The 20,194-nt window shown below is 37.0% G+C and overlaps 1 protein-coding gene across 4 annotated transcripts in view; it reads right to left on the bottom strand.

The window, feature by feature from the left end:
- Positions 1-20,194, bottom strand: part of SBF2 (SET binding factor 2) — a gene marked incomplete at both ends in the record, with an annotated part of 234,361 nt that overhangs the window by 183,917 nt on the left and 30,250 nt on the right. For 3 of the 4 annotated variants that reach the window (XM_079536628.1, XM_079536630.1, XM_079536631.1), the window contains one exon: positions 8,183-8,262. In XM_079536628.1, the coding sequence (XP_079392754.1) occupies positions 8,183-8,262 (80 nt within the window). Of the gene's footprint in view, positions 1-8,182; positions 8,272-20,194 lie in introns of all 4 variants that reach the window. The other variant, XM_079536629.1, reaches the window with a different exon arrangement.

Below are 20,194 nucleotides of genomic sequence, written 5' to 3'. Positions count from 1 at the left end.
TCAGTAGACAAGTCTTGCTTTATGGCTCTCTCCAAAACCACATAGAATCCCAGCTCCCTGTACAAAAACAGACAAAATCCGAAACAAGCAGAAGCCCAGAAACTTCAAAATTACAGTATGCCAAGCTTAAGATCCCAATTTATTACAGCATGTTGAAAATTAATTATTTCTATTAACGAGCCAAGACAAATTATGGGAATTTTAAACAACAAACTGTCAAGCAGTTCTGACATACTTCACTTCAATGTCTTAAGGGATTATCACAGTTTTGCAGTTTTAATTTTCTATCCTCCTAGTAGGTAGTTATAGAAAACTGACCTGACAGCGGTAAGAACTCTTCAGAAAAGCAGCATTCATCAAGGATGACAAAATTCCAAAGGAGACACCTGCCAGATACTCTTGTCCCTCCCTGCGGAGGAGCAAACAACCAAACATGCAGAGATCCAGAGGCTTACTTTTCAGATTAACAAATGAAAAGGAACCTCAGGAGACTATCCAACTTACTCCACTTTCATGCTGCATTCAAACAAGTCATTTCTCCTGTATTTTCCAATACTTAAAACAATAATGCTCAAAATTCTCATTCTAAGCTCTATTTAAATGTTTCCTACTGCTTACACTAAATTTTCTTTGCTATGGAATCCATCCACTACTACCTTATTCTCAAAATATAAGGAGAACAACCTACTGCCTTCCTCAGTGCCGTAGTCTTTTATTTATCTGAAGTCTCCCTTTACCTAGCTATCAGAACAGCATTTGCCTTTTTCAGAAGTCAAACTTCCCTGATTCATGCTTAGTTTAAGGAGCACAACACTCTTGCTTGCCCACCCAAAGGATGGGGAAATGCTTGGCACCATCATACTACCTAGACATGGTAAACTGGGTATGATACAAGCAGCAAGTGGAAAATAGCACTTTTTATATAACAACTGATCTGATTGTACAATTACAGTGTACACAGACATGTAAGCACTCATTCTCTGTAACCGAGACTGTAACAGAATGGTTCTGTAAACCATGAAGGTAATCCATTTTTGTACTGGATGTCTGAGTGTCAGGCTGCACACCCTCAACAGTCCAGATCATTTCATGGTTCTTTATTTTAAAATGTTTTATTTTAACACTTCTGTGCTCATACTTACAGATAATAAGATAAGCTGATGGGTAAAAAAGTTCCTTCTGAAGCACACAGTAGCCACAAAAACATTTATTCCAAGGGTATTATACATTCTGGTCTTGCACTCTATGAAAACGAAGAGCACAAAGGATGTTCTGCAATGCCACAGATTCTCAAGTTTCAGAGAAACACAGGGAAGATAAAATTAGCACATCTGTGCAAGAATAGACTGCCTAGACACAGGCAGTCAGGAGCACTGAGGCTGAGAACTGCAGCTTGGTCTCAAAAACGAGCAGGAGAGAACACTCAAGAAATAGGAATCACGATACCAACACAATTCCATCACTGTAACACTATTTAAATGAATCATAGTCACACATTTACATCACTACATTCAGTAAGCACCTCTATTACCTCTATCAGTACACTCTCTCCTTTTTTTTTTTTTTTTTTTTTTTTTTAAAACAAGGACACAGAAAAACATTTAATAATCACAATTTCAGGGTCTTCAGGAAGAGTGGGGTCCCCTAGAGGCTTTTCCACAGACAAGCCCATCAGTTATAAGAGGAAAATACTGAGACATTCTACCATGATCCTCACAGAGTTCTGTGTATGTTACAATGCCACATGACTTAACTGTGTCTTGACTTGACACTTCCTTGGCTTGACTGTTACACAAAAAAAACTATAAGCAAAGATTTACAGAAACACCCATGATGTGATATTTCCTTTTTTTTTTTTTTTTTTTTTTTTTTTTTTAATGATCAGAATGGGAAATCTTATGGAGAGGTAATGAATCAAAAACACAAGGTTCAGGTGGAAAAGACTGCCTTATGCAGTCAGATATTATTTGTGGAGATGATACAGATACAAAGAATGAACAAGAGAAAAACGACCTAAGAAAGGTTATAAAAAATGGCTTTCCCCTCTGAAAGATATAAAAGAATTTCACCTAAAATACCTCTGGGGGGAAAGGGAGAAGGAGAATGCTAACAAAACTTGGCCACTATAAAAAAGGCTAAACTTCAATACAGTCTACTTTTGTCATCTCCATAAAAAAATCAGTTCAAATTCCAAAGAGATGTCACCTCAATATGTTAAAATGTGTTGTCTGTATCAAAGTGTTGCACTTTTTTTTCCAGTTTAAAAAAAAAAAAAAAAAAGGAGAAACTTTCATTACATCTTTTCACAGTATTTTGTCAAGAAAGAGCATGTTTTGCTATGCAAGGACTGTGTGAATATCCTTAGGTTTCAATATGAAATTACTTTATCCCAGTAACCTACAACATCCAGAAGTTAAAATCCAGTCAGTAAAAGTAGTGGGATTCTAAAACCTGAACATAACCATTTTACAGCACAGCAGAGACGCTGCTTTAAAACACAACGCATTTATGGCACTGTAAGATTTCCACTGGAGGATAATATAGACAAGTTAAAGGAATATAAACTGAGTCTGTAACTGATAAAGAATGTTAGCTGTACATGTGCCACAATATTTTCTACTCAAGTACCGAAAGCATCAGTGCTGCAATGCAATATGTAAAGAACACCACAATGCTCTTGGAAGTGCTACCATAAGCTCGGTTACGTACTTGTTCATTAGAGAACTTTAAGCAGTGATTCTTGAGAACTAAACACAAAATCTGAGGGGAAAAAGAACTCAGAGAACCAAAACATCTATGGCTGACCAAGTGCAATGGTGGCTAAATGGATGCTATAAGTTAACCATCTATTCAGATCTTTAGAAGCATTCTGCTGTAGAAAAATTGGCTTAAACATCAGCTAGTTAAGACTGAAGCATTTAAAGCTTAAATCCCTTAAAACTTTAATCACTTCAGACTGTAATGGGCTCATCTGCAATCCAGTTCATCTCTTATGCCTTATTTAAAATACTACATAAAATATTCAGGTATTAGATTATTTTTTTTTTTGAAAACATGGACTATACCAAGTGGTAAGACAAAAATAGTACTAAACAAATAATTCTAAAATGTTAAGAGCATCAATTTCACAGGATCACACAGAATCGCAGGATGACCAGGGTTGGAAGGGACATCAAGGATCATGAATCTCCAACCCCCCAATCTGGAAGTTAAATCCAATATTTCATAAAAGAAATACTTTGTGTACATTTAAAAGTTTACATCTGAAGCCATTCAAAGGCGCAGAAATGCTAAGATCAAGGTATGCTAAGGAAAAATATGCTCATGATAGCAACATCTAACCCTCAAGAAGGAGACCAGCTTCCAGACAGCTCTCAAAAGGATGCATACAGCCTTTCCTCAGAAGCATTTCTCACATCATAATGCCTGTAAGCTTAATCCAAAGGAAAAGAATATAAACATTTTTTGACAAATTAAAGATACATTTTATGGTGTGAGTAATTATTTGGGTAGGCCATTAGCTTTGTCTAGAAATACATGCTCAATTCTACATTGCATACCTTTGAATTTAAATCTGTATGAGTTGACGGCTCTACTAACCGTTACAGGGGCGAATGTTCCTCCCTTCTCATCAAAAATTGCAAAGAAAATATTGCATCCAGTTTAGTTTCACACAGCGAAATCTATTTCCAAGTGTGATTTTCATCGGCTCAATTAACATCATCCTCCCAACTGAGTAATGCAGATGATATGTGGTTCAGCTAATTTAGCCCCCAGACAAAAATGAGCATACACTATAAGACTGCATACCAAAGTATGCAAGTATACATTATAACACTGCATACCAAAGCTTCCTCCTTTGATGTATAACTAATTACGACGTCTAGAGCAGTTTATAGCAGAAGTAAAATAGGCTTATTTATAAGAAAAATATGCAGAAATATAAAGCCAACTCATGCAACCAACATACTCTAAGATTCGTTCTACAAGAGAGAACAATAAGTTTGACCATCCTAATATTAAACTGCCCTGTATCTCATGAGTTTAAAGGTCTATTTTTGAACTTGAAGTGTATTTGTGTAAAACTTCAATAACTTCTCTGAAACAGACCAACTGTTGTCAAAGGTACCCAAACATACGTACTTAGAAAATTAAAACTATCACATTGTTAAGTTTTAACGAGATGCTCTTGGAAACCTATGACTGAAATACATCTCTGAGGCAAATACTTTTTCTTAATTATTCTTATATTCTTTTCTTAATTCTTATATTATTCTTTTCTCAATTCTTATATTCTTAAGTATTCTTCATCCTTATATTTTTCAAAGTCAGCTTATTTCCTAGAAACATTAGAACGCCCTACGTCAGTAAACTAAAGATGCTCAAATCCTAAGCTGAAACTATAAGTTTTCTTTTCCTCCTTTTGAATAGCTCACAAGAGATTCTAGCACATCAGAGCAGAGCACCTTGCTGCTTCTGAAGGAACGCAGTATGTATAATACACATCTTAATGTGTCATACCTTATACACATACCTTATACCACAATTCAACAAACGGTAAAAAAAAAAAAAAAAAAAAGAAAAAAAAAAAAGAAAAAAAAAAAAGAAAGAAAGTAAAAGAAGAAAGTACTAGTGACCTAACTAGCTACAATCAATGTATTTTAAAAAATCTTCATATATTCTTCACAAGAACTTTTGGGTGGCTCAGTTCTCAAAGTTTCTCTCTTAATTACAAAGAAAACAAAGGTAAAAGCTGTGAAGCCATTGGAAAATGTAAAGAATGCAAGATGAAGTTTTAAGAGATGCAGATAGGTACAAGCTAAGAAAATACACTAATCAAGAACTACTGACAGCATAATTTCCTTAACTGTGTTACAGTTTTGCTCCCTTACCACGAGCAACCAGAGACAATTTATTTTAGGAAACAAATTCAAACACTTGACTTCAGTAGAGCCTCCTTAAATATATTTCTGTTGAATTTTGGACAATATGTTTATTTCAGAATTAATGCATGTTAAAGAAAACTAGGATGTAACTAACATACTACTCACATAAAAAAATATGTATAAAATCACATTTAAGTAATGCTCTAGCTCCTTATAATGCAGAATATATACATATGAAACATAGTATTCTTCAAAAAAGTTCAAACTGCAATTACATTTTATAATGACCTAATTCTCAACATATCTATGTTGAATTAGCAGAAGTACAAATGCAGTCAAGGCTAAAAGTTCTTGTATTTTGGTGTTTGTTTTTTTTCCTCGGTAAGTTGTTCTCAGGATGATCCCTTGCACTTGGACAAGGGCAGGTCCACTGGGTACAGTCCTTTCTATGTCAGCCCATTTTTCGAAACTGGGCTCAACAAAACATAAAATACTATCTGTACTGCTCTTATTTAGCTTAGAACTATCTGCACCACTCTCTTCTCCACACTGACTTAGCTTGGGTCTCAGTAATCTTGGCAAACTGGAGTCAAGCAGGAGGTATGCAGAGTTCAGAGGAGGAAAGACTCCTCCAAAGAAGTCTCAGTGAACTTTTGAGCAGGACATGTACCAACTGCATTTCTACAGTCTGTGGTCCAAACAGACGTTTTTCATCTTAAGGTATTCAGACTTGGGGGGTGAGCATGGGCATAGTCCTTCACCCTGTTTCATAAAATACCATGAACAATACAAATGGAAAACAAGCATTGGATCATATCATCCATTAACTGCCAAGAGAAACTGTCTGATTCATCCTACACTATTTGGACATGCAATCTGGATATTCACATGCCCAAATTCAGAGACAAACAATGCACTTTATAAAACACTTGGGGGGCAGGAAAGGGAACCACAATCTCAGTGATTCATGGTAGAGGAACCAGCTTTGACAGAAACTAAGACTCAAAAACAGAACCCCCTTCAACCTTAACAGTAGGCATTAAAAGCGTGTTTTCATTTTTTCCTTCATGAAAAGTGGATGGAGATTAATGTTTTTCAACTAGAAGTCATTGCTGTTCTATTAATTCATTTCCCAGGCAGAGAAATCATATAGCTCCATAAGGATTCTTCATTCAAAGCAGAGGAAATACATTTGAAGGTTTCTACTTCTATGGCTAATTTGAGTTAAGTACTATTCACAAAGATGCCTTAATTTTCATAAACATTTTTGTCAACTAGACTATTCTCACCTCCTTTCTCTTTTTTCCAGGTTTGCCAGTTACGCTCTTAATGATATCAATACCGCCCTTAAGATGACAAGCATAAAATAGAAAGAAAAAAAACCCAACACACTGTGTTGCTATTTACATTGATTCGTGTTACACTCACACAAAAACTTGAGAACAACATCTTGCCAATATCCACTCCTTTTAAATGGCTTACTTCAGTACATGATCTTTGTGTTATCTCTTCAATCTTAATGAAATAAAATTTGATTGTCATATTCGGACATCTATTTAAAACTTGAATAATTTTACAGACTAGCTGAAAAGATGTCCCTAATTTTAAACAGCTAGATTTCATTGTCCTTGGGAAGTTTCAAGTCTCAATGATTCTACTTAATGAATCGTTTGAGTAGAGATAAACAGCTTCACTGCTTTAACTGTAACTGTTCTCTTTTATTTCAAAACATCAGTGGAAATGAGCAGTTTGAAATAGGTAAGGAAGATTAATATGACAAAATAAATCTCAGTATGACTCAAATTATTGCCATTGTTTAAAGCAAGAACAAGCCACCTCCTTCAACTCCAAGAGAGTGGAGAGAAAACAAAACACAAACAAATAAGCAAAAAGCAAAACTAAGCCTTCCCATCAAAAGGTTACTTCTCAAGATCCGTAACTGTCCTTACTATGAAAGTCACTCATTTGAACCTGGTTAGTATTCGCTGAGCACACACTACCTGTTACAGCAAACTGCAATAGCTATGTGCAGTGCTGTCATGTTGTAACAGTAGCAGAAATACCTCAGAGAAAGCAGGAGCTTCCATTGTTTCAGCACAGCACTACATTGCTAAATGCAGTATTATGCAAGCCTACCACAAACACTGTAACTATCCATCACGTGTATCGGAAATAATGCTTACACCAGTCATTAATGCATGACATCCCCACAAAACATAAGGATTGTGCTTGACTATGAAGAAATTTAAACCACACTGCTGAAGAAAACGAGCAGCTGGTCCCGTACACCAGCACACAGTGAATAATACAAACTTCTGCCATATGAGAGAGCATACTGGCAAGCAAAAAACACCAAGGTCTCCTTCTCCCCCTTCAACAGGAAAGGACAGCACCTGGCCAAAGGCATATTGTGAATCTGAAAGCCAGCTGGACATCAATTAAAAGGTACCATACCAATAAAATGCTGCTGTGTTTGCTGTATCTGTGTAACAAGTTCAGTGAAGCGTCAGTGTCTTTATTCTCTGCAGCAGATTTTGTAACACTTCCTAAAGGCCATCTCCTTCCTTAGCTCATCCTGTCACAGAAGTCCCTAAGTTCACAGCAGTAAGTTTCAGCTAACTTCTCAGAAGCCTCATTTGCATAGTAAAAGCACAGTAATCTATTTCTCTGCAGGATTTTTAGGGCCGTATATGTAACGAACCCCTGACCTGAATGAGTAACATACACCTCCTCATTGCATCTCACAGCATCATGCCAGGAGAGGGAAAGGGCTACTTACTGCAGAGGATACTTAAAACAGATCACTGTACACTCACCTTGTTCAGCACAGCTGTCACTACTGTTGTCCTTAACAGATAGCACAATGAATGCTGAAGACTGACTGTTTTAATGAAGCCAGTTAATTGTGATGTCATTATAATTTTTAATTCATTTTTAAAGTGTACAATATAAAAATACACATCTGTTGAACATGACTTGAGAAGTCATCTGCAATTTTAAGGATACCTCTAAAAATGTAGCCAACAATACATACATGAACACAAATATTTATTTTAAGCACATTGCTTCTAAGCTTGAAGCAGATTCTTTTTGTATTCTAGGAATACAACATATAGTAAGAATGAATTATGTCCTGCTAGCCAAAATTACTATTCTGAAAGCTATTATCTGTCCCCTTTACTCACCTTATTTCCTCACATTCCCTGTTAGACTTGATAATATGTTACTGTAGGAAGGCAGTTCCCAACTATATGTAAAAGAAATTCTAAAAACTGCAAAATACAGTGCAAACTTACCAACTCTATTCCCTGTGGGAAAGGAGTATCTTCCCAGTCCTTCTGAGGAAACCTCTGTATTATTTTTCCCAAACCTTCTGCTGGGCCTGCTGGAAGACAAAAACACCATTACTGAAAGACAAAATTCAGTGACCACCGGTGCAACCTGGCAGAATTTCAACTACCATAAATTTGAGAATATATCCAATACTTGGAAACGTTTAACCCCAAGAGCAAGAACTGGAATCTTGCACGTTACACAGTAAACACAATATTCTCCAGTAATAACCTCAAGTAATAACATGAAATGAAGCTGCGAGCTGCAGCCAGCTTATATCTGCCACATGTTTCAAAAGAGATGGCTGATTTTTGGTAATCCTAGGCTCTTTCTACAAAGAAAAGTAAATTATAAGTAATGGACAGTCTGTTATTAAAAAAAAAAAAAAAAAAAAAAAAAAAAAAACATACACACAAAACAAACATATAGCAAAAAAGTAGCCTTCAAAAGGGTGAAGCTCACAGACTAAGAGCTTATAGGGTTTATCTGGGACATTCTAGTGTCCTAGGAAACCAGCTGTGATTTCCATCAAGACACGTCACCTGAGATTTTCTCACTGAAAGACACAGAGGAAAAAAAAAACAACAAAAAAACCTGCTTATTTCTGCTAACTTCTCTCAATTGTTTGTTGTTGTTGTTGTTTTTTTAATTAAATACAGTGCAGTAGATATCAAGCCCTTCAAAAGAGACAAATACTCAACTGCTGCATTCTGTAACTTTGAATAATACAGAAACACACATGCAAACAGATCTGCACACTCATCATCTCAGAACTGTTGAAGACCTTGAAAAAAACCTGAAAACAACCAACACTTTTATTGAACTTGATCTCTGAGATGCACAGTGTCAGCCATTTGAAAGCAAGTTTTAGATTAATCAATGGGTTGATTTTCTTCACAGTGGCTCAAACGATGCTGTGCTTTGGATTTCTGATGAAAGCAGTGGTGACAACACACTGATGTTTCCATTCTTGCAGAGCAGTGCCTACACAGAGCTCCTCTGCTTCTCACACTGCCCTGCCAGCAAGGGGCTGGGAGGTGCCAACCAGAACATCTGACCCAGGCTGACCAGAGTGTTATCCCATTCCATGTGGCATCATGCTCAGCAGTAAAAGCAGGGAGAAAGGGAGAGGAAAGGAAGATGTTCAGAGTGATGGCATTCATCTTCCCAAGAAACTGTTAAGTGTGATGAGCACTGCTTTGCTGGCAGGGGCTGAATATCACCCTGCTGATGGGAAGTGATGAATTAATTCCCTTGTTTCGCTCTCCATGTTTGCCCCAGCTTTTGCCTTACCTAGAGAGCTGCCTCTACCTCAGCCCATGAGTTCTCATGTTTACTGTTCCAATTCTCTCTCCACAGCATGTGCGGAGAGCAAATGGGCATCTGTGCAGTGCTGAGCTGCCTGTCAGGGTTAAACCACAGCACAAGACTGTTCTGAAAGAATGCTGCACACCAGGACCGATGTGAGCTGAGTCACTACCCAATGCTAAGCAGGCTGTCAATAGACTTTGGCTTATGTCTTTCACATTTAAAGAAGCAGCACACAGCAGAGGAGAGAACGTTGATCTTCAGTCTGTACGAGAGGGTCTTTCCTCTTACACCCATCTTGCCTTTTCCACAGAAAAATACCAACTTCTCCATGTTACTTATGTTACAACATCGTGTTGTAACTAATTATGTTATGCTACAAACACAACATAGATTAATATTAGTCTGATTGCTGAAGAAAATTGTTTTAAGATAATGAGAAAGGAAGGTGACATGACAACAAACATGGATGAAAGTCTGATTTAAAATAGAAGCAGGTACTTAGGAAAGCAGACTTCAACAAAACACACATGAAGGTTCCTAAATAGCAAAACTGAAGTCTGCAACCTCTTAAAATTTAAATTTTAATAGGTAAAGACCACAGCAGTTGAGATGAATCTTGAAAGAATCAACAACATAAAGAAAGATTAAATTTAGAAATAAGATTTTGTGGAAGGATGCCTGAAGGACCATGCATCACAGACCCACTTTAAAGGCAAAACATGAAAGCAAATAGCTCTATATCACAGCATACGAGCACCAGGAGAAAGAAGTTTCCTATCAGAAGTGAATAGAGAGAGAAAAAAAAAATAAGAAGGCCCTGATAATCCTTCCAAATAAATGTCCTATGGTAGAGATTTGCAAATTTTACACTGCATGAAATCTATCAGTTTCATATGGCTACTTAAACAGAGATAAATAGAAAACCATCTCTGTATTGCACAATCATATTATTATAGCTGTTGCAGCACAAATGGCAGAAATAGAAAGACTATAGAATTTCATCAATAGCTACAATTTAATTCAGTATACGCTACTGACAACTTTCCAAAAATTACTAAATTCTCATGCCAAGTGTGAAGTCATTGTAAAATCAGTTTTTGTTCACATTTTCCTATTTTTGTGGATTTTTTTTTAAATTCTGATCAAGTATTTGAAAGCACATTTAATCAAGAATATAAAATTCTATTTTGTGTGTAGAAATCTATTAAAATATAACATTTAAAGACATCTATTAGAGAAAATAGAAAAATTAGACATGGAGGGGAAGAGATACAGATGTGCAATTCTGCCCTTCCAGTTACCCCTATGCTTTGGTATGCAGTCAAACAAAATGTGGTCTCCCAGATTTTGTATAAGGCATACAGTTTCTCCAGGTCTCCTTGAATGAAGGCACACTCCAGCAGGTGGGCTTCAAAAGTGCAAACACTGACATAGCAATAAAGAGCCATTTCTCATTCCACTATACTGTTCACCTCATGGCTAGAAGAGAAAAGGAAATAACCTCTGCCACACTCTCCACTGCTTTCACTGGATAAGCAACAGCCTTCGCCCATTTTATTTAAGTAAAATAATTTAAAGAGATTAATAAGGCTTTCCAACAAAAGAATAAATGCTAGATCAGAACCACATTCCCTCCACTCTACATCCATCTTCTCCATAGTCTTGTTTCATGGACTTATAATTCTTAAATGCCCTTCTTAAAAAGGACATTCCTTCTCTACCAAAGTGAATGTTCTATTAACTGGAGCTAATTAACTAAATGTGTTGCCCACTAAGCTCACACACATACACATACTGACCATAAATCCCAGCTCGCAGCTCAGCCTGTAGTTAGTGCCTCCTGCTGTTTCACAGATCCCAGAATTTTTCCTATTTCCTTTATTCACTCCCTTTACTGAGACTTTGAGGAAGAACTGGCTGTCATTACTACAGACTCTTTTTAAATTGAAAAAATAAGATATTTCAATGTTAACAAATTCAGACAGTCACAGCCAGCCAGATGGACGTCTGCATCCCTAATGCAAAAATAGCTAATTGTGGTGACTATGCTGAAAAATAGTGCTTTGAGGCAGAGAATGTGCTCCATCAGGAAGTGTTGCTGCATTCTCTGCATGTGTTTTAGTTTCCATTGAATTAAATAGGAAGCATTACTTCTGGAGAAACTTACTATTTATAACTGCTTAAACTCAGATCATTAGGCACACCATTCAAACTACTTGGTACAGCATACACATGAATGAGCATGGCACGAACAATCACTGCATATTAATGTACTGCATATTAATGTGCCCTACGTAAAGCAGTAATTGCTTTTATTGTTAGGTATGCAAAAGATGCCTGGCAGTAACAAGAGCTCAGGAGACATACTGAACAAAACCCCTGCTGCTGCTATTATTAAACACTCACGTTGTTATCTTCATTAAGTTATTTCTGCAAAAGCAAAACCCTTCCTATTTTTTGACTGAAGTATTTTGCAATTATTTTTGCTTCAAATCTTGAGTAAATCATTTACACACCACATAAAGTGGTGCCTAAAAATTCAAAAATTTAGGAATTTTGAAAGCTGTGATTTCAGTGGTGATTCAGTGATGAACTGTGATTTCATTTTCAGGAAGGAAGAGGAGTAGAAAAACAAGAAATAAAAGGAAAACCAGCAGTATCTTTATCTCGAGGATTGCATAAGTCATCCTATTATGAACGAAACCTGATCAAACAGGAAATCTGACCTACGCTTTTATGCATAGCATTCTATCACCTGCACAACAGCTACACAAAGAGAATTTGTCCAAGACCAAAATGGAATTTCAGCCTGTAAAAATTCCAAAATCAGCACTCTAAGCCTTAAGAAACTGAGAAAAATGCAACTTTTCTCCCCAAACTCTTCTAACTGCACTCTTCCTCACTGCCCTCTTCCCATCTTCTCTTTCAATAACACAAACATGCAACATACTAAAATTCTGGCACAACTTGCTGGTTCCTGAACCCTAGTCCCTTAAACTCCCTTCTTATATAAATCTTCCCCATGAAAGGTCACATGCCATCCCATGCTTGCCCTTCAAATTCCAGAAGCAAGCTGTTAATGCAACTTACATTCCAAATTAATGAGAACTCTGATAAACTCTGTCTTTTTACTTACAAGCCCCTGATAAAAATACATTTAAGTTATAAGTACTGTTAATCATACCAGCAAAGCCCTGGGTATAAGCACTTTGGTGATCTGCTAAGGAAAATTACAAAATGCATCATTCTCAGGTCTACACAGAAGAAACACTACGGATCACAAAGAGAGAACTTCAGCAATTTTGCCGCACAGAATACTTTAAAAGTATGAGCACACATTCTCGATATGAAGTTCTAAATCGCTTGGAGTACCGAGAGCCACAGCTTTACATGTTTGAAGGTACAAACATACTGCTGGTGAATTATATACCGTCACAGGTAATACTGCTTGTCCTTCCCAAAACACTCCCGAGTATTATGGAAATCACTACAATCTGTTGGGAAATTAAATCCTTTTTGTATCAATGCTCTTCAACAGGTTGAAACAGTAGAAGGTAAAATTTTTATCATATAGAAGAATGAGACCAATAACACCAACTAGGAATTAACGAAGTCAAACACAGATAACTTCTTACAGTGACTGTTATTAACACAAAACCACAATTCCACATTTCCACATTGCTGACCCTTGCCCAGTTTCTCCCAGACATGTATCAGCTGTACGTAAAAGCAGCTGAAAACTGCCTCACAATTTCAGCAATTAAAAGAATCGGTATACAAACGCTAAGTAAAAATTGTCCAGTTTGCCAACCGTTTGCATAAAGGATTTCGTTTCTGAACAAACACAGAACTTAGTGATTGTTTTAAAACACCACCAACACTTCAGCACAACTGAAGTCAACTTTCAGTTCACAAACAGGTTTCTCACCTCCAATCCCCACATCTGTTACTATGGTTCCTTACAACACGCTGCCTTTTAACAGATCTGAATTCTTCAGTCTTCACAGAGAATCCACCCAAGAGTCAAACAGCTGCTTTCCCATCTTAACCTCTTCATTTTTTCCTATGCTTTCAGTCTGAGGTGGGGGAATGGGTACAGAACAAAATATACTAGATGACAGAAGAACCACATTTGTATCACCAGGTACCTTCCAAGATTACTTGCATTGTACAATTTATAGTGGCATTTCCTCTAAGAAACCTTCTTAAGAGCACCTGGATCTGAGCTTACTAGAATGAGCCCAGCTCAAGGCCACCAAGATAACAAAAGATCTGAAGCATCTCTGAAAGAACCAGTACTGCTCAGCCTAGAAGGCTCAGGGCAGGGAAAAATGCAACACAGAATGAAGGTGAAACCAAATGCATTCCCAGTAAGAAAAATCTGAACACAAGAAAACATTTTTTGACTATGAGGATGGTCAAATGCTGGCATCACACCATCATACCCACAGACATACAAGCCTCCATCCTCAGAAAGAATCTTTTCTGCATTTCAACTCTTCATGCATACAGCCTGGAAAGTATGGCTTCATTTCTTCAGCATAGAAAGCAAACCCTAGGAAGTAATTCAGCTCTGATGAAATATCTATCGTGTCTAGAGACTGCTATTGTGCTTTTTGGGGTATTTAAGATGATCTTCAGAGTCCTGTCACCCCTGACAATTGAAGGACTTCTATTATTTGGTTTGTAAAATTCCAGTTATCCCCTCTAACAGTTGATTATGTGTACTCCTATCTATTTTGCTTGTATTTCATTCACTGCTTTGACACTATAATGCTGTTCCACCCTAATGCAGTCTTCAACAATTTTAAGCACAAATCAACAGTTCTGTCCCAAAGGGCACCTCACCGCCTTCATTCATTAAAATTGAATTATTTTTTTTTAAACCCTATGTTAGCAAGGAAGACAAATCAGGGCAGGTTAGCAAAAATGAAACAGTTATTATATCATGATTTTTGGAAACACACACACTTTCATAGAAGCACAGTCATAGGATGCCTTGGGCTAAAGGCCATCCAGTTCTAACCTTCCTGCCATGGGCAGGGACATCTCCTGCTAGACCAAGTTGCCCCCAAACCCATCCAGCCTGTCCTTGAACACCTCCAGGGATGGGGCATTCACAACTTTGCTGGGCAACCTGTTCCAGCGTCTCATGAGTCTCACAGTAAAGAATTTCTAACTTATATCAAATTGAAACGTAACCTCTTTCAGTTTCAAGCCATTACCCTTTGTCCTGTCACTACACTCCCTGATAGAGTCCCCTCTCCAACTGCAGGCTCCCTTTAGGTACTAAGACCTAAGAGCTTTCCCTTCTGCAGGCTGAACAACCCAAGCTCCCTCGGCCTTTCTTCAAAGGAGGAGTGCTTAGCCCTCCCATCATCCTCGTGGTGCTGGACTTGCTCCAACAGCTCCAAGTCCCTCTTACACTGGAACACCAGAGCTGAATGCAGATCTTCAGGTGATGTCTCACAAAAGCAGGGAAGTAGGGAAAATTACTTCCCTTTTTTGATATGGCCCAAGGTAAAGTTGGCTTTCTGGTCTGCAAGCACACATTGGAAGCTCACATTGAGCTTCTCATTAAACAACACTGCCAAGTCCTTCACCTCAGAGTTGTTCTCAATCCATTATTTGCACAGCCTGTACCTGTGCTTGCGATTGCCCCAACTCAAGTGCAGGACCTGGCACTTGCCTACCTCTCAAGCCTGTCCAGGTCCTTCTGGTAGGCATCCCTTCCCTTCGGCATGTCTTCTTATTACCACAGAATTCCAGGCATGTTCTACTGATGTATTTTAAAGGGCTATTAACTGATCCAGCCCTCTCCACTCATGACACAGGCATCAGCCAATTAAAAATCTGCCAGTTACTGTGCCATTTCTAAGTACCACAAATTTTTTATTTTATTTATTTATTTTTTTAAAAAGTCATGCATCTGGTAAGCATTTTGACCCTACAGTGCATGTACAAACATCTACAAACATTATTAAACTCTTGGAAAGTCCCAGTGTGGAAAATGGAGCCAGAACCAAGGTGTATAAGATGCTAAAGAGAGCTTAAAATTATAGGAAGAAAAATATTTCTCTGATAGACTTAGAAAACATGGCACAAAGTTCTGAAAAATCTGCTCTTAGCCTTTATAGCACATCACAGGTTATAAGCATCTTAAAGTCTGAAGAAGACTGGACATTAAAATTTATCATAGGAGAATCTAACCGCAGTTTATTCTGGAGAAGAAACATTTCACTGTGGCCTAAGAACATCAAAAGGTTAAACAAATAAATAAATATGTTAGCACTATTCAGAAGACAGACTTCCTACACTGACCACAGATACTGTTTTTGCTACTCACAAAATTCACACTCAGTTCACCTTAATGAAGTCAAAGAAATGCACCCAATAACACGGGAAAACTGAAAGACAGACATTCTGGAGGCTTGCCATGTAAACTGACAAAAAAAAAAAAAAAAAAAAAAAAAAAAAAAAAAAGATGATCTTTATGTCCTTTTCTTTGTAAACACAAAACTTTTCTTTCAGCTTCTCAGAAATGAAAGCAGTATTTCAATCCACCCCACGCATACTGACACTATTAGTCAGAATTACCTGAGACAGTAATTCTTGGATGGTACCAAGACTGGTACAACTGGACATCAAATGTCTCAATAGTTTTTCCCCTTCGATCATTTTTGGTTTTGCAGAGCCATTAATTCATTTTACACAGGAGGAAGAAAAAAAAAAAACCAAAAAACAAACCACAACAACAAAAAAAGTGGTCTATTGCCCTAGATGATGCACTGCTCAGTACTGTACCCAGCAAAACGGGCTGGCAGCACACCCATTGATTTGGTCAGCCAGCACTCTGCCAGCTTCTGATCCTTCCAAATAGCTACATATCAAACGTCACCAACTCGTTATTTATTACACCTGAAAAACTGTCAACCTTGTAAAGTGCTGTCTCATTTTGAATACTGTGTTTAGATAAAAACCTTAACGTCTTGTGGCACGAAACTTTTCAGCTGTGAAGTACATAAAAAATTACTTCCTTTTGCTGCTGTGGCAGCTACTGTTTTTATGAGTCTGTGTGGGAACTTTCACAATTATCTGAACTGTCCTTTAAAACTCTAGAACCTCTAGGCTTTGTAGAGGCTATGAAAGGTTACTGCTGAAGAACCCTTCAGTATCACCATCCTCTACATTTCACCAGGATTTCCATTCCCCCAGAATCTTACGTGAAAAAGTTAATGATACATTTACTACAGCTTCCCTCCAACAGTTGAATCTGTATAACCTTCCTCCAAAAAGAAGTCTGCGACATGCTTTAATTCCAGATAATGTCCACCTAGCAAAAAATGTAGCATAACACTGTTTTGTGAGTTTTAAAAGAAACTAACAGACATGGGAAAGCAACAGTGGACATTGAGAAACTTCCAAGTTACTCCCTACCCACTGGTTGGCCTAATATTCAAGAAGCTGGAAAAAACCTTGGGGGCTGGAAGGGAGAAAGTTTCCTGCTCACAGACAATTCCCCTTCTTGTTTGCAAACAACTGACTTCTGCCAACTTCTGGATAGGAAAGAGAGAGCAGGCTTAAAAATAAACATTCTATATTGAACAAACATTCTTTTGAATACACCAAGCTGAAAGAGACTTCCCCAGCTATCTTGGAAATCTTTTCTATTTATTTTCTGGGAAGGTATAAAAATTAAGATGACTAAGCCGCCCTCTGTTTTGTACTCAAAATCCATGTTTTGGAGCTTCTCAGAGTGCTCTTTAAAAAAAAAAAAAAAAAGAAAAGAAAAAAGAAAATTTAGCCATTTTCCCAGTTGCAACAAAGAAAATATGTAGATTTAAAAGCAATACTGCCCTATCAAATCAGATTCCCGTTTCCAGTAAGTTCTCTTACTCTAACAACCCAACTTTATGTTTAATTTCAAGTGCTAACCAAACAATTAAAAATTAAGTTCTACTTTAAAATTTCCTAGCCATCATTTTACTAGAAACCAACTTCACATTTCCTGCGTTATTTCAACATATTAACCAGCATCCATTTCAGAATACAAAATTTGAACGAAGAACACTTCATGCAAAAACTTGCTTGAGTAAACACTTCTCTCCTACTTCTTTTTTATGTTTTTGCTTGCGTGGTGGTTTTTGTTTGGTTGGGTTTTTTTAACCAAACATGGACTGCAATCTTAAAATAAGTGTACTCCTATTTACAGTCAAGGACAGTGAGTAGCTCTAACTGCAATCTGATTCTGTTGACAATAAAGAAAACTATCCACACTTTAACATCCAGCAAACAAGCTTCTTCTCAAAAAGCCTTTCTACGTTTAACCTTAATGTAAAGGAAGTCTGTTCATTTGCTGATACTCAGTGCTCTGAACCACCTTACAGGATCATAACAGGTAAGGAAGAATATCTTCACAACAGTTCTGTATCAGTATGCATTTATCTGACTCCCAAGTATGAAGACTCATGTTTAAATGCAACAGTTTAATGATTTTGTTTTGTCTTGTTTTTAAATCTGTTAAGTACAGACATATTTTAATGTGTTTTTTTGTTCTTTATTTGTGGATGGGGGCTGTTTTGGGCTGTTGGTTTTTTTTTTTCCCCTCCCTCCTTTTAGAAGAGTATAAACAAAGCTTAACCAGTCGGAAAAAATAACATCTATTATTTGACGGAGTTTATGATTTGTTTAGACAGACAAAATAACATCTTCTAACTCAGCACAGATAACAATCCTAAATAAAATTAGGACCCAGAAATCTGAATATGGAAACATAACATTAAGCTATGCTAAAAATACCAGGAATAAGGTTACAAGTTTGGGGTCATTTCTTCGTTTTGGTGCTTTCTGTTTTCTTTTTGTTGTTGCTGTTGTTTTCTTTCAGTCAGCATCATCTGTAGTTGTGTGAACTTTGAAAAATAAAGATGAAAGCCAAGGAAAAAAAAAGTCTGTGCTATTCTATAGAAGCATGAGAGTCATGTGACTGAAAGAAAAAAGACAGCACTGTTCCAAGTAATTTCAATTGAAATACTGTATACAGTATCATAATTGCTCACTTTGAAAAACACGTGTATGATTCTGAAATCAAAATTTTAGTTGGTCTTCTCACATTCTGTAGAATTTACAGAATTTAGGCAATTGCAGACTAAAAGCTCATGAAGTTAAGAACTTGTTTCTTAACACTGCAATTCCATTTTCATAAACAACTGCAAATTAACAAATAAGAAAGCAAGGGGAAAACCAAGTTAACAAAAAAAAAACAAAAACAAAAAAAACACATAAAATAAACCAACAGAAAAACAGAAAAGAAACAAACAAAAAAACCCAACATGACAAAGCAAAATGAAGTGGAAGAAGGAAGAACAAGTCGCACTGCGATGAACAAGACATTCCCAAAGGGCTTGATCCCAGATGTTACAATCTCAGTTTAATATGATCTAAGTGCAGATAATCCTTTCTGTATGTGTGAAACCCCCTCAACAGGCAGTTTGCTATGCAATAGCATTTTTATTACTCTGTGTGTTTTTTCTAACACAAAATAAACACGCATTTGTGCTGTGGCACTAACTCAACACAGAAATAAAGTTTCCACAAAACTCAGTACCTTCCCTCCTTACAGAACTGCTCTCTCTTCAGCTTTCATTGGCTGTCTTTACCCTTCCTTAGCAAACCAGCTGCAGAAAGTGAGTCTTGCGCATTCTCTCCTCAGCTGCTAGCTAGGAGCACACTTACAAATTGAAATGCAAGACCTGAGTTACATAAATAACATATAGCTATTACAAAACTCAGTGCATCACTCAAAGTATTTTCATATTGCTTATTCTAAGATCCAAACAAGGAAGATTTTCTTTTACAGAAATTGTCCTGAGCTCAGGAAATGCTCTCCTAAGTAATACTAAATCCAACTATATAGTAGAATAAGACCAGTATAGCTGGACACATAGGAGTATATGCACACATGGCTCATCATCTGTAAAAAAAAATTCTATGAAGACTAGGACAAAGACATTTCAGGCCAATAGTAAGACTTCCATCAAAGCACAGATTTGTATTCAATGGTCTGGACAAGTGGTTTTGTTTCAGGGAAAGAGACAGAGCTCGAATTCTGTCAAAAAGAAAAGCGCTTTGAAACAAATTCTCATTAAAATGGAGATTCAAAAGAACATTCCAAAATGAAAGAGGAAAATTTCATGCCTATTACATCTATGAAGTGGAAATAATGCAAAGCAAATGGGTTTCTCAGCACATATATAAAATATTTTCCCTATTGGAAAGGCTCATAAATAACCACCAAGAGGAAGGAGGAAAAAAAAACAACAAAAAACCAACCAACAAATACCACTTAGCTCCAAAAATTACAATGGTTTGTTTAACAGCATTTCAGATCTCCTGTCAGAGGGATTTCACGCAAATATTAAGGCTACACGAAGAATTTTATCCCTACCGCAATCTATCTTGGAAAGCATGAATTGCCAGCATGAATTATCACCTGAATATGTTGCTGATGAGCAAAAATGTCACAGTACAAGACCAAATGTGCCTTCTCAAGCTCTGACTTGTTTTAAAGGCACCAAGGAGTCGGATATATCTAATTAGCAGGGAATGCAGTGTTGCAAAAGAGTAAGCAAAACGCTTCCAGAGCTGGCTGATAACTTCAGTTCAAT

This window comes from Tetrao urogallus (assembly GCF_951394365.1).
Source record: "Tetrao urogallus genome assembly, chromosome: 6".
Lineage (NCBI taxonomy): Eukaryota > Metazoa > Chordata > Aves > Galliformes > Phasianidae > Tetrao > Tetrao urogallus.
The sequence above is the reverse complement of the archived record's forward strand: the minus strand, read 5'-3'. Positions and strand labels throughout refer to the sequence as shown.